This window comes from Phacochoerus africanus, chromosome 8 (assembly GCF_016906955.1).
Source record: "Phacochoerus africanus isolate WHEZ1 chromosome 8, ROS_Pafr_v1, whole genome shotgun sequence".
NCBI classification, from domain to species: Eukaryota; Metazoa; Chordata; class Mammalia; order Artiodactyla; family Suidae; genus Phacochoerus; species Phacochoerus africanus.
In genome coordinates this window covers 67,057,717-67,072,228 of record NC_062551.1, presented here as the reverse complement: position 1 = coordinate 67,072,228, position 14,512 = coordinate 67,057,717, and the positions used below count along the sequence as shown (strand labels likewise).

The window sequence follows — 14,512 nt, the reverse complement described above, 5'->3', positions numbered from 1 at the left end:
GAGGAAGACACAGCTAAGACGCACATTTCACCTCTTTTTTTTGTTGTTTTTAAGGCGAAAAATAGATTTATTAAGGTAGGACGCTTGTGAGAGATGCAAGTGGGCAGGCAAGGAGGCTCTGCCCATTTCACCTCTTCATTGGCGGCTGGCGGAGCCCAGACTGAACTTTAGCCTGGGTTTATACTTCCCAAGCTAAGGCTGAGGAGCCCAAAGGCCTCCCGGACACACCAGGTCCTGAGCGCCCTGCTCCACCTGTGACCCTCTGGGAAGCGGAGACTTCAAGTCCACCCTGCTCCCGCTTGGCCCTCCCCGAACCAGTGGTCAGGTGGAGCCACAGCACCTGCTGTAGTCCTGGATGGAGGCCTGGAAGTGCTCCGTGCTGTTGAGATCTGGACGGCACAGGATGATATAGCATTTGGGGAGGAAATAACCGCTGAAGCCTCCACTCAGGCTGCTCAGCATGGCGAACACGTTGACGGCGGCCAGGTACTTGCCCTGGTACACACTGGCCACGGTGAAGAAAGTGATCCAGGACACAAAGTTGAGGAGCAGGCTGAAGGTGACACATTTGGCCTCGTTGTAGTTCTCTGGCAGGTCCTTACCCAGGTAGCTGCAGGCAAAGGCGCTGACCAGGAGGAGACCATTGTAGGTGAAAGCCAGCCTTAAGCCCAGTGAATTCGCTTCTGTGCAGTCAAGCACCACCAGCTGTGGGAAGCGCTGGTATTCCCTGGTGGGCAGTGGGGTCCACACTGCCAGCCAAACCAGACAGATAAGCAGCTGGGTTATCGAGCTGATAACCACAAACAGGCCAGCACCGTGGTTTTGGACCCACGCGTGAAAGAATGTGGGCATCTTGGCAGAAAACTTGAAGATGAAGACAAGTTGGAAAGAGCGGATTGTCAGGCAGGACAGGAAAATGGCGAAACCAAGGGCAAAGAGGCCTTGGCGCAGCAAGCATGTGGGCAGCATGGGCTCCCCAAAAAAGCCATAGAGGCCACAGCTGCCCCCTGCCAGGGAGCCCAGCATGAGGAAGCACATTCTGCCCCCAGCGGACCTCACCACGGGGGTGTCTAGGTACCAAGCAAACAGGCCAGCAGTCCCAGCCACCAGCAGCAGCAGCATCGTGTTAGCTGCCAGCAGCACGCAAGAGATGGGCTCGTGCCAAGTCAAGAATACCACGGTGCGTGGGAAGCAAGTCTGGCTTCTCTCAGGTGCCCACTCTTCTTTCCCACAGGGTCGGCAGCTGTAGGGGTCTGGAAGGGAAGGCGGAGAGGGTTCCTGAGAGCCAGGTGAGCCCAGCAGGAACGGGGAAGGGAGGTGTGCAAGGCTGCAGGGTGCTGGGAGGGCTGTCCCGCAGGAGCCAGGTTCTGCCAGGCACAGCAAGACGGGAGTATCCCTGAGTGAGGGGGTTCCAGAGGTCACGTGTTTCCTCCAGATGCCTGTGTTGATTAGGGCGACACTGGGGTAGGTTCTGTACAACTCATGACCCCAGAAGAGGTTTACAGACGAGAGGTCCTATGGAGGACCCTACCCTATAAATCTCCCCACATGCTAGGGAGGCTATGATCCAATGGGAGCAGCCAGGCCCGAAAGGAAGGGCATTTTCATCTCTCCGTGGCCCTACCACTAACCAGATCCACCTGCCTGAGCTGCTGCTCTGAGGTTTCTCTGATTTGACTTTCTCGGGTTAGAGGAGATACAGTTTCATGCCCAGGGAGACACTCAAAGGCAAGTGTGTGGCTCCTGGAGTCCACCTCTGGGCTGAACCCTTAGAAACCTCAGTTTGCCACTGATCTTGACCTTGCATCACTGAGGAGAGTATGCTTGTTTTGCTTTGTTTTGTTTTTCTGCTGTAGACATGCGAGTATCTGCATTCAGGCCAAGCTCTTCGAGGTGCTGGCTGTCAGTGGCATGGATCACGGGAGGGACTTCATACAGATAGCATGGAAGGGTACAAAGGAAATGACAGCCACATCTGTTTGGATACAGAGGTTGAATTTAGGGAGTTCCTGTGGTGGCTCAGTGGTAACGAACCCGACGAGTATCCATGAGGACGCAGGTTCAATCTCTGTCCTCACTCAGTGGGTTAAGGATCCACCATTGCTGTGAGCTGTGGTGTAGGTCACAGACGTGGCTCGGATCCTGTGTTGCTGTGGCTCTGGCGTAGGCCGGCAGCTACAGCTCTGATTCAACCCCCAGCCTGGGAACCTCCATATGCTGTGGGAGCGGCCCTAAAATGGCCGAAAAACAAAAAACAAAACAAAAAAAAGGTTGTGGAGTTCCCTTTGTGGCGCAGTGGTTAATGAATCCGACTAGGAACCATGAGGTTGCGGGTTCGGTCCCTGCCCTTGCTCAGTGGGTTAACGATCCGGCGTTGCCGTGACCTGTGGTGTAGGTTGCAGAGGCAGCTCGGATCCCGCGTTGCTGTGGCTCTGGCGTAGGCCGGTGGCTACAGCTCCGGTTCAACCCCTGGCCTGGGAACCTCCATATGCCGCGGGAGCAGCCCAAGAAATAGCAACAACAACAATAACAACAACAACAAAAGACAAAAAAAAAAAAAAAAAGGTTGTATTTAGGATATCATTGCCTCTGCAGGCATTGGCTTGGGAGCTCTCAAACAAAGGACGCAGCTAGGCCTGAGGCCTTCAACTGGTTGGTTCTTTCTGCTTGATCAGAATTCAGTCTCCAACCTGTCACTAACTGGCAGCAAAGTGACCAAGTCCTGGTTCTGCACGTGTACAGCCGGAGAGAGGTCCTGTCCTCTGCTCTACGCCTTCAGAGCGCCCACTGGGTCACCCGATCACCGCTCAGTCACTCACCACTCTTGTTGAGGAAGGTCCCGGCCTCACAAGGCACACACTCAAAGCAGCAGTGGTGGAAACTCATGATCACTCTCTGGTGGCCCTCAGGACAGTCACTGGAACACACGGACGTTGGCACCTGCAAGAAGCCACCGACATTCTGCAACCATGGACGGGGGTTCCAAATCACGGGATGCTCCCACGTGGGACAGAAAACTGGCTCCCTGGCATCTGCGCCCACAGTTCATTCCCAGGGCAGAGCCTTGGGTTGTGTGACCAGCGACAAACGGGCATCTGTCTGGGAGCCTGTGGGGCTTCCCCAGCAGGGCTGGGTAGATGCATAGCGGCCGGGTCCCCGGGGCCCCCTCTCCTGCTCTGTGTAGGCTGTGTCCACCCTGTCCCCAGGCTCCGGACAGCCCACTGGGCAGTCACCTGCTAAGTGACCATGTCCATGTTACCTGGTTGTCCCCGCCACGCCATGGGATTTTGGTAGTATTTATGTCTAGCTGAACTGGCGACAACAATGATGACGATGACGAGCCGATGACCCTGAAGGTCCACTTGGGGCCACTCCAGTCCCAGGCAATTATGTCATAGCTGCTGAGCGAGTCCCCACTGTCACTAAATGTCACAGTGTGCTTGTGTAGAAGGAAATTGACCTTGCGGATCTCCTCCAGGAGCTGAAACAACGGGGTGACGGAGCTGCAGTGGTGACCCTCGCAGACCCAGACAGCCCAGGAAGCAAGGGTGTGGGGCCTTGTTGAGCTGCTATCTGAGCAGTTTCAGCCCATCTGCACATTCTGGTCCCTTCCTCAGGGCCCCTCCCCTCCTACGAGGCCCCTCGGCCCCTCCCATCCAGCCTCCAGAGTGAGAGGAAACCTCTCACAAAGGAGCCCTTGACAGAGCCTTCTCCTCTGCCCGCTTGTCTCTCCCACAAGCATCCTATTTTTGGTTGTTGTTGTTGTTTTTTTCTTCTTTTTTGTCTTTTTAGGGCCACACCCAGAGAATATGGAAGTTCCCAGGCTAGGGGTCAAATCAGATCTGTGGCTGCCAGCCTACACCACAGGCACAGCCATGCCAGATCTGAGCTGCATCTGCAACCTACACCACGGCTCACAGCGACACTGGATCCTTGACCGACTGAGTGAGGCCAGGGATCGAACCCCTATCCTCATGGACACTAGTTGGGTTCGTTACAGCTGACCCACAAGGAGAACTCCACAAGCATCCTATCTTTTTTTTTTTTTTTTGTCTTTTTTGCTATTTCCTTGGGCCACTCCCGCAGCATATGGAGGTTCCCAGGCTAGGGGTCAAATTGGAGCTGTAGCCACCAGCCTATGCCAGAGCCACAGCAACGCGGGATCCGAGCCGCGTCTGCAACCTTCACCACAGCTCACGGCAACGCCGGATCGTCAACCCACTGAGCAAGGGCAGGGACCGAACCCACAACCTCATGGTTCCTAGTCGGATTCGTTAACCACTGCGCCACGATGGGAACTCCCCTATCTTAATAAATCCCTTTCTTGCCTATAACTTTGTCTCTCGCTGAATTCCTTCTGTGCTGAGACACAAAGAACCTGAGCCTCAGTAAGTTCAGACCCCAGAACTAAAACCTCCAACAAATGAAAGATGAAGCATTCCTGAGGAAGAATCACACTTGATGAAGCCTGCTTCATTCCAGAAAGGAGGACCACCAGAACCAGATCCAGCCACTAAACAGCAGCTTTGAAGAAGAATGAAAGCTTGGGAGTTCCGGTTGTGACTCAGTGGTAATGAACCTGACTAGTAACCAGGAGGACGTGGGTTGGATCCCTGTCCTTGCTCAGTGGGTTAAGGATCTGGTGTTGCCGTGAGCTGTGGTGTAGGTCGCAGATGCAGCTCAGATCCTCTGTGGTGTAGACCAGCAGCTGCAGCTCTGATTCGACCTCTTCCTGGCCTGGGAATTTCCATATACTGCAGGTGCGGCCTTAAAAATACCAAAAGAGGGAGTTCCCGTCATGGCTCAGTGGTTAAAGAATCCGACTAAGAACCATGAGGTTGCGGATTCGGTCCCTGCCCTTGCTCAGTGGGTTGACGATCCGGCGTTGCCATGAGCTGTGGTGTAGGTTGCAGACGCGGATCGGATCCCGCGTTGCTGTGGCTCTGGCATAGGCTGGCAGCTACAGCTCCGATTAGACCCCTAGCCTGGGAACCTCCATGTGCCACGGGAGCGGCCCAAGAAATGGCAAAAAGACAAAAAAAAAAAAACAAAACAAAACCAAAAGAGGAGTTCCCATCATGGCTCAGTGGTTAACGAATCTGCCTAGGAACCATGAGGTTGCAGGTTCGATCCTTGGCCTCGCTCAGTGGGTTAAGGATCCGGTGTTGCCATGACCTGTGGTGTAGGCCGGTGGCTACAGCTCTGATTAGACCCCTAGCCCAGGAACATCTATATGCCGTGGGTGTGGCACTAGAAAAGACACACAAAGAGTTCCCATTGTGGCACAGTGGTTAACAAATCTGGATTAGGAACCATGAGGCTGCGGGTTCGATCCCTGGCCTCGCTCAGTGAGTTAAGGATCCAGCATTGCCATGAGCTGTGGTGTAGGTCGCAGATGCGACTCGGATCCCACGTTGCTGTGGCTGTGGTGTAGGCCGGCAGCTACAGCTCCAATTAGACCCCTAGCCTAGGAACCTCCATATGCCAGTGGTAGCGGCCCTAGAAAAGGCAAAAAGACAAAAGAAAAGAAAAGACACACACACACACACAAAATACCAAAAGAAAAAGAAGAATGAGAGCTTGCTCGCACCTACCCTGATCCTTATCTGTGGCCCTGTTTTCCACCCCCCAAACTATAAAACCTCCTCCTATTCTCTCCCGAGGGTGGCACAGTCTTTAGGGCATTAGCTGGCTATGGCTAAACAAAGAAAAATTTTCTCCTTCACCCAAACAAAGGAATCTCCCCCTCCCTTTTTTTTTGGCCATGTCCACAGCAGCAGCACATGGAAGTTCCCCAAGCCAGTGACTGGACCCATGTCACAGCAACAATGATGCCAGGTCCTTAACCCACTAGGCCACCAGGGAACTCCCAAAGGAACCCTTTAGAGAGGTTTCAAGCCCTGGATGTGAGTCCTGGTGGGTGGAGAGCCTGTAGTTCAGAGAAGAGCAAGAGGAGCCCCAGAGAAGGGATCAGCCCCCTAGCCGGGGGCCTTTGCCCCCCACCCCCGCATTTAGGATAGCTGAAGAGTGTCCCTTGCCTTGGGAAAGCACCCCAAGTTCCCGCCGTGGCTCAGTGGCAGGTAAGTGCCTCACCTGCCAAGGGTAGACTTGGCCTCGAGAACAGATGCCAGAGGCACAGCCCAGGAGCTGGTGGAGGCCCTGGGCCACAGCATAGACAGCCTGGTACACGTTGTAGGCAGAACTCATGGAGAATGCTCCAAGTGTGGGCATCTCCTGGGCCGTGAAAGCCCAGCAGTCTGTGCAGAGCTGGTTGGTGCTGCACCGGGAGCCCCTGGGGCAAGGCCCGAGGGCCCCTTTCTCTGCCCGGACGTAGGCCTCCTCAAACTCCTTCAGGCCGGGCACCAGCCTCCCGGGGATGGCCACGCCCAGCACTGTGCCGATGCCCCGGATCCCGGGCACGCTGCTGATGTGTCTGGAGATGGCCCAGTCCTCGGAGGCGACCCACACCTTGGAAGTCAGGTTGGCCAGCACCACAGACTCAAAGAACACCCTGGCCAGCTGCCGACCGGAGAAAACGACCACGACAGTGGTCCTCGCGAGGGCCAGGCTGCCCATCATGCTCTGCATCCTCTGGTCGCCCGGCTGGGCGGAGAACGGCACGATGTCCTTGAAGGCAATGCAGATGCCCTGCCGGCGGGCCTGGCCCTCCAGCGCCTGCACCCCCAGCTGCCCGTAGTCACCTTCGCTGCCCACCACCGAGATCCAGTCCCACCTGAACCTCCGCAGCAGCAGCACCAAGACCTCCACCTGGTGGTCATCGCTGGGGATGGTGCGCAGGAAAGAGGGGTACACCCGCTTCACACCCAGCACCATGCTGCTGGCATCGTAGCTGACCTGTGGGGTTCAAGTTCAGTGGCATCAGCCCTGACCAAGGGCCCCACCCGCAGGGACAGGGGAGGATGGAGACAAAGTCCTGGCCCGGCATCTCAAGCAGAGCCCTGGTCCACACGTGAGGCTGGCAAGTTCCCCGCGGGAAAGGGGGCAGGCCCCGAGGAAAGGAATGGGAATCCATCCCCGGGACACAGGGACCAAAACCTGCGAGCAGGGAGGGAAGCGCTAAGCGTGTGGGGCCCTTCAGGATGTCCCCTCGGCTTGAGGTCAGACGTGTCTGGTCAGGGCAGGAAGGCTGATCACTGCGGCGGGGCTGGGGATTTATCCGAAGGCTGCAGGGAACCCTGAAGGGTCTAGGCAGCAAACTGACATCAGACTTGTGTCTTGGGCGTGGATCTCTGATTTCACTGAGGAATGTTTAAATAAGGCTCAGGGCCAGAGTCAGGAAGAACTCCTAGGAGCTGACGGAACCATCTGGATGAGAGAGGAGGGTAGTTGGTTAAAGCAGAGAAGAAGAAGAATGGAGCTGGCAGCGGTTTGGAGGCCCCCCAGCCCCACCCTCCGACCCCTGCAGAGGCTGCGATGGGGGGGAGGCAGGAAAGGTAACACAGGCAGGACTTTGGGGGTTTCTGGCTTCTTTAGAGATCGTTGCTCTGCGAGATGGGCTGGGGACGGGGTGCAGGAAGAAAAGAGGCATTTGTTATGGAGGGAGGTAAGTTCTGTTTGGGGCCTGCGGCGCCCATGGAGCAGAGAGGCTGGGCCAGCATCTGGACGTGAGGCTGGTGCACACAAGTCAGAAGGTGGAAGACAGGAAGTTCAGCTGGGAACCCTGGCCCACCTGGGAAGGGGAGGGGCCTGCCCTAGGAGTCACCCCCTTGCCCAGCCTCGATGGGGTGCGGTCAGAATTCTCTAAAGGAGACCAAGGAGGAAGTGCCACAAGTGAGGCCAAAGGACCTTGTGCGTTCCCCTGCTGGGAGTACCACTGGAACCGCCTCTAATCACAGCCCCACCCAACCCCCAGTCACCACCTTCAAGCCCCGCCTGGAATAGCAGAGTCCAGGACAGTGTAGGGGGCAGTGAATGAAAAGAGGGAGAAGCAAACAGGAATAGAGGAGTTCCCTCGTGGCTCAGTGGGTTAAGGACCCATTGTTGTCACTGCAACTGCTCAGGTCAATGCTGCACTGGGAACTTTCATGTGCCACAGTGCAACCAAAAAAAAAAAAAAAAATTTCTGACTAGCACCCATGAGGTTTCGGGTTCCATCCCTGGCCTCACTAACTGGGTTAAGGATCCATCATTGCCATGAGCTCTGGTGCAGGCCAGCAGCTCTTGCTCCAATTAGACCCCTAGCCTGGGAACCTTCATATGCTGCGGGTGCAGCACTAAAATAGGAAAGAAAGAAGAAAGAAAGAAAAAGAAAGAAAGAAAGAAAGAAAGGAAGGAAGGAAGGAAGGAAGGAAGGAAGGAGGAAGGAAGGAAGGAAGGAAGGAAGGAAGGAAGGAAGGAAGGAAGAAAGAAAGAAAGAAAAGAAAAGAAAAGAAAAGAAAGAAAAGAAAACCCAGGAATAGAGAACTCTGCAGTTCTCTAGCGAGAAGGGAGGTCTCCATGGAAGGTGCAGAGTCAGCCAGGTCTGCGAGGAGGATGCTGGGAGGGTGGAGGGGAGGCGGCTAGCATGCAGGCTGAGGAGGAAGCGAGAGTGACGAGCAGAGCAGGGGAGGCACAGGACTGACCCACCCCTCTGCACAGGAGCCTGGAGAGAGGGGAGGAAGGAGGTCAAGGTGAGGTTTGTGCCGTGGGCGTTCAGTTCTGCCCAAGGGTGATGGGACGGTGGGAAGAGAGAGAAGGGCAGACATTCCCAAGGAGGATGGCCGGCCTCCCCCCTCCCTCCCTGCCTGTCTTCCTTCCTTCTTCCTCCTTCCCTCCCTTCCTCCCTCCCTCCCTTCCTTTTTTTCTTTTCCTTTTCAGTGCTGCATCTGTGGCACATGGAGGTTCCCAGGCTAGGGGCTGAATCGGAGCTACAACTGCCAGTCTACACCCCAGCAAGGCCAGATCCGAGCCCAGTCTGCAACGGAATCCTTAACCCGCTAAGCAAGTGAGGCCAGGAATTGAACCCGAATCCTCATGGATACTATATTGGATTCCCACTGAGCCCCAAGGGGAACACTGAGAACAGATGTGCCAGGGAGCCCCGAAGCAGAGAGATCTGGAAGCAGTGCCAGGAGAGGCGGGAACACCGGGCGGGTGACTAAGACCAGTGACCACCAGGAGTCCAGGAGTCCAGGCTGGCCTGGGGCACGCCAGCTCCCACCGCTCCCTCCCCCAGGTGATGGGAGGGGAGATGAGTGGACTCTGGGGCCCCAGCTTACCAGGGGCACCAGGAAGGGGCCCAGCAGACCTGCGGTGGTGGCAGCGCGGCTGGTGGTGTCGGGCCCGATGACCGCCACGGTCTTGGGGGAATAGAGGGCAGGGTTTTCTTGGATGTCCACGTAGCCTGTCCCAGCCTTGCTCAGGATGCTCAGCGTGGCGTACACATTCGCGGACTCCGAGCACACGTCGTACAGCTCGTACCCCAGAGTGACGTTGGGCAGCAGGGTGCTGGAGTTGTTTATCTCTTCGATGCCAAACCGCATGGCCTGGAAGAGGTGGTAGCCATGGCCGTTGAAGGTGTTGGGCCTGTAGGGGAAGCCAGGGGGGAAAGGAACTGCCAAGGTCGCCCATCCAGCTCCCTATCTCCGTGGCCTCCGCATGGGCCCCACGGCATACACAGAGATGTGGTACAGGTCTTCAGAGAGGTGGGGGACCAAATGGAGAACTACACCTGTCGTGCTCCTCCCCCCCATAAAATTAACATTGAAAGGCTCACAAGACCTATAGCAGAGAAAGAGAACCAAGAGGAGCCACGCAAATAGACACACAGAGTGATCCATCCGGAGGTTTATTTTGAGGAATTGGCTCGTGTGAGTGTGGGGGCTGGCAAGTCCACAGTTTGCAGGGCAGGCTAGAAATCCCCGCGATAGTTTACTTTTTTTTTTTTTTTTTTTTTTTTTCCGCAGCATGCAGAATTTCAAGGGCCAAGGATTGAAACCATCTCTGGCAAGAGTGACCAGAGCCACCACAGGGACAATGCCAGATCCTTAACCCTCTAGGCCACCAGGGAACTCCTTTTTCCCCCAGTCTTTTCTGTTAAGGTCTTCAACTGTTTGGGTGAGGCCACAGACATTACGGAGGACCATTTGTTTTACTCAGTTCTTTCTTTCTTTCTTTCTTTTTTTTTTTTTTTGTCTTTTTGCCATTTCCTGGGCCGCTCCCGTGGCATATGGAGATTCCCAGGCTAGGGGTCGAATCGGAGCTGTAGCCACCGGCCTACACCAGAGCCACAGCAACGTGGGATCCGAGCCGCGTCTGCAACCTACACCACAGCTCACGGCAACGCCGGATCGTCAACCCACTGAGCAAGGGCAGGGACCGAACCCGCAACCTCATGGTTCCTAGTCGGATTCGTTAACCACTGCGCCACGACGGGAACTCCAGTTCTTTCTTTCTTTTTAAAATTTTTATCTTTTTGTTGCTGCACCTGCAGCTAGGGGTTGAATCAGAGCTGTAGTTGCCGGTCTACGCCCCAGCCACAGCAGCGCGGGATCCAAGCAGCGTCTGTGACCTGCATCACAGGTCATGGCAACGCCCGATCCTTAACCCACTGAGTGATGCCAGGGATTGAACCTGCGTCCTCATGGATACTAGTCAGATTCGTTTCCACTGTGCCACGACGAAAACTCCTGTCTTACTCAGTTTATTGATTTAAATGTTAACCACTGCTATAAAAACCTTCACAGCAACATCTAGACTGGGCTTTAACCAAACAACTGGGCACCATATCCTAGCCAAGTTGCCATATGAAATTTACCCATGGCACCTGCTTAGCCTTAACTAGTTTAACTAGTACTTTTAAAGTTTTACGACTATGCTATTCTTTTTCTTTTTAACAGCCTCACCTGTGGCGTATGGAGGTTCCCAGGCTAGGGTTCGAACAGGAGCTGCAGCTGCCGTCCTACGCCACAGCCACACCAGATCCGAGCCGCATCTGCAATCTATGCTGCAGCTTGCGGCCATGCCAGATTAACCCACTGAATTAGGCCAGGGATCAAACCCGCAACCTCACAGACACTATATAGGGTTCTTAAACTGCTGAGCCACAGTGGGAAGTCCCTTAACTCGTCCTTTTCCTTGGGACATCTTGAGTCTGGTGATGGCCTGTGTTCCTCATGGCCTCTCTGGGAAACAGCGATAAGGGACACATCGGGGACAGGATTCCACCGTCTGGCCTCTCTGCCCGTTGTCAGGCTTGTCCACTGTTCCTATATCCCTCTGTCCTTGAGTCCCTTGGAGGAAGTTCAGCCCCTCCTGCCTGATAGCCCTTCAGCTATCTGAAGCCAGTCTTCCCACGTCTCCCCCCCCCATATCTTCTCTTCCCAAGACCTTTCCAAGATCTTTGGGCCAGTCCTCCTGCACCAGGCTTTCCAGAACCTTCCTCCTGGGCCGGCCATCAGGTGTGCTTCACGTTCAGGGCATACTGCCTTTGAACCATGATACATCCTCGAGCGGCCCCAATCTAGAGCTCATACAGACGGCAAGCAACTATCTGGCACGTGGAAGTTCCCCTACCAGGAATCGAACCCGAGCCACCGCAGCGCCTCGAACTGCTGCAGCTACACCACTGGGTCCTTAACCTACCGCACCATAAGGGAACTCCAAGCAACTATCTTCTTTATAAGAAAAGCAGTTGTTTCTTTCTACCTAGACGCTCAACTTCATGAAAGCACCGACCTGATTTATCTTTGCTGAGCTCTGGAAAAATCTGCTGCTAGGTCCCCCACTTCCCTTCCCCTGAGAACCATACTTGCCCCCTGGGGGACTAAGGAGTGGGCACTGGGGGAGAAACCAGGGAGGAGCTGAAGTAGGCAAGGCCACCCTTGCTTAATCCCTGCCTTGTCTAGTTATGTCACAAAGCCAGGAAGCAAGTGGCATGGGATTATAACACAAAGGACTCTAACAGCCAGGTCAAGAGAATGTGTGACAAACTGGAAACTGGGAGTGTGTGCCAGGGACGGGTAGCCAGCGCCTGAAGGTGGAGACTGCAGGTTGGATAGAGGGTGGAGGCAGTTTAAATAGTAACCCAGGAGCTGCGGCTGTGGCAAGGGATCGGCTGTGTCTTCGGAGTGCTGGCACGTGGGTTCGATCCCCTGCCTGGCACAGTGGGTTAGGGATCCTGCATTGCCACAGCTGCAGCTTAGTTCGGGGCTACGGTTTGGATTTGATCCCTGGCCCAGGAACTCCATATGCCGTGGGGCAGCCAGAAAACAAAAAAACAAAAAACAGGGAGTTCCCATTGTGGTGCAGTGGAAACGAATCCAACTAGGAACCATGACGTTGCAGGTTCGATCCCTGGTCTCACTCAGTGGGTTAAGGATCCTGTGTTGCCTGAGCTGCAGGATAGGTCGCAGACATGGCTCAGATCTGGCTGTGGTGTAGGCTGGCTGCTACAGCTCCGAATGGACCCTTAGCCTTGACAACTCCATATGCTGTGGGTGCGGCCCTGAAAAGACCAAAAACCCCCAAATAAAAAACAAAACCCCAATCCCACTCCTGGGCATCTATCCAGAGAAAACCACAACTCACAAAGACACACACATGTACTCCGATGTTTTCATTGAAGCAGTATTTGCGATAGCCAAGACATGGAAACAACCTAAATGTCCATCGACAGAGGACTGGATCAAGAAGATGTGGTACATACACACAATGGAATATTACTCAGCCATTAAAAAGAACAAAATACCGGCATTTTTAGCAATATGGATGGACCTAGAAATTATCATGCTAAGTGAAGTCAGCCAGACAATCAGACACCAACATCAAATGCTTTGACTGACATGTGGAATCTGAAAAAAGGACAGACTGCACTTCCTTGCAGAACAGATGCTGACTCACAGACACTGAAAAACTACGGTCTTGGAGTTCCCGTTGTGGCACAGTGGTTAACGAATCCGACTAGGAACCATGAGGTTTCGGGTTCGGTCCCTGGCCTTGCTCAGTGGGTTAAGGATGCAGCGTTGCCGTGAGCTGTGATGTAGGTTGCAGACGCGGCTCGGATCCCACGTTGCTATGGCTCTGGCGTAGGCTGGCAGCTGATTCAACCCCTAGCCTGGGAACCTCCATATGCTGCGGGAGCGGCCCAAGAAATGGCAAAAAGACAAAAAACAAAAACAAACAAAAAAAAACTACGGTCTCTGGAGGATACAGTTTGGGGGGTGGAGGGATGTGCTTGGGCTGTGGGATGGAAATCCTGGGAAATCAGATTGTTACGATCATTATACAACTACAGAGCTGATAAATTCATTTGAGTAATAATAAAAAAAAAAACAAAACGAAACAAAAAACCCCTCAAATAGTAACCCCAGAGGCAGAAAGTCTTGCTGGGGAGGTCTGGCAAAGACCCCGTAGGCACAGGGCCCCCTCGGTGACTGTTCCATGGACCCCTCACTCACCTGTCACAGAAAGCCACTGTGGGTCTGCGCCTCGCCTCTGGGTGGTCACCGTGTAGAGGGAAGAGGCCAGCTACGAGGTAGTCCCCAGGGAGGCTGAAGTCAGGGGAGGACTCTGGGCCCTGGCAGCCCAAAGTCCAGCAGCAGGAAAGGGAGAGCTGCAGGCCCAGCAGGCACGCCTCCCAGAGCAACATGCTGGCCAGACCTCCGCCCTGCGCCTGGCATGGCCGAGCGACACCCTCCGACCAGGCTGGGCTGTTTAAATAGAAAACTTGCAGCTGCCAGGATGCCTCCCAGCTTCATGCCTTTCAAAGGGGTGGGACGGGAGCCCGGTTGTAGGAACCCGGCTGTTGGCCTTGGCCTTCCGGGCTTGCGGTCCTCCTCAGGAACTGGGCAGAGTCAAGGCACAGGTGCAAGCCAGGTGGCACCCCCTGACCCTTCCTCTGGACGGTTGTGGGTTCTGTCCTTGCTCTGGTGCCTGTGGCCTCACCCAGCTCAGAAAGGGAGCCCCGGTATTCGGGTGGGGGAGGGGAAGGTTGGAACACAGTTGCGGGGGCGCGGCTGGGAACGGGGACCGTTCCATCAGGGAGCTGCAGACTTTAGAACCTCTTACCCGGGCCTCCGTTCACCACGTGAGACAAAGTTCTGCGTTGCTCCCTACCCCCACCCCAGTTCTCAGGATGCTGAAGTTGAAATTCTGAGTGAATCATCCTAGTTACGCCAGGTTTTACAGGCTTGCTGGCTACAACTCAAAAGACAAATGCATGCAAACAGAGGCTATGCAAATAGACCGGTTTTGTTTACAACGCCAAGCCTGGAGGTTTTTCTGCCAGGGGAAAAAAAAAAATCCTTGGTGGATTTCCGGAGAGGTGGCCCTGGACTCGGGGTAACCGACTTCCGCCCCCGGGCGGCCAGATTAGATCTTTTGCATAATGTAAATAGCACCCTCGCTGGGACCGCCCGGCTAGGTGTCATCCAGGCGGCCCCTTCTCCGGTCTCCGGCGGGCCTGAGACTCCGAGGGGCCCGCCAAGGTCCGGGTGCGCTGCCGAGGCCGCCGGCAGAGGGCGCCCGTGGCTCCCAGCCGGCTTGACGAGCCGCGGGGCGGAGCGACGGGCTC

The 14,512-nt window shown here is 55.1% G+C and overlaps 1 protein-coding gene across 4 annotated transcripts; it reads right to left on the bottom strand.

Annotated features, from left to right (window-relative positions):
• Positions 1 to 61: 61 nt before the first annotated feature.
• TAS1R1 (taste 1 receptor member 1) lies at positions 62 to 14,441 on the bottom strand. Of its 4 annotated transcripts, XM_047791286.1 has the most exons (7): positions 13,398 to 14,441; positions 9,219 to 9,525; positions 6,094 to 6,855; positions 3,260 to 3,481; positions 2,820 to 2,940; positions 1,177 to 1,253; positions 473 to 625 (listed from the first exon to the last, which is right to left on the bottom strand). In XM_047791286.1, exons 1-7 carry the CDS (start codon positions 13,586 to 13,588, stop codon positions 599 to 601), a joined length of 1,707 nt encoding a protein of 568 aa, XP_047647242.1. In that variant the 5' UTR covers positions 13,589 to 14,441; the 3' UTR covers positions 473 to 598. The 4 variants fall into 4 exon arrangements, with proteins under 4 accessions (XP_047647239.1, XP_047647241.1, XP_047647240.1 ...); XM_047791283.1 differs by having other exon boundaries at positions 62 to 1,253; XM_047791285.1 differs by having other exon boundaries at positions 62 to 1,253; positions 9,219 to 9,485; positions 13,398 to 13,460.
• Between the last annotated feature and the right edge of the window lie 71 nt (positions 14,442 to 14,512).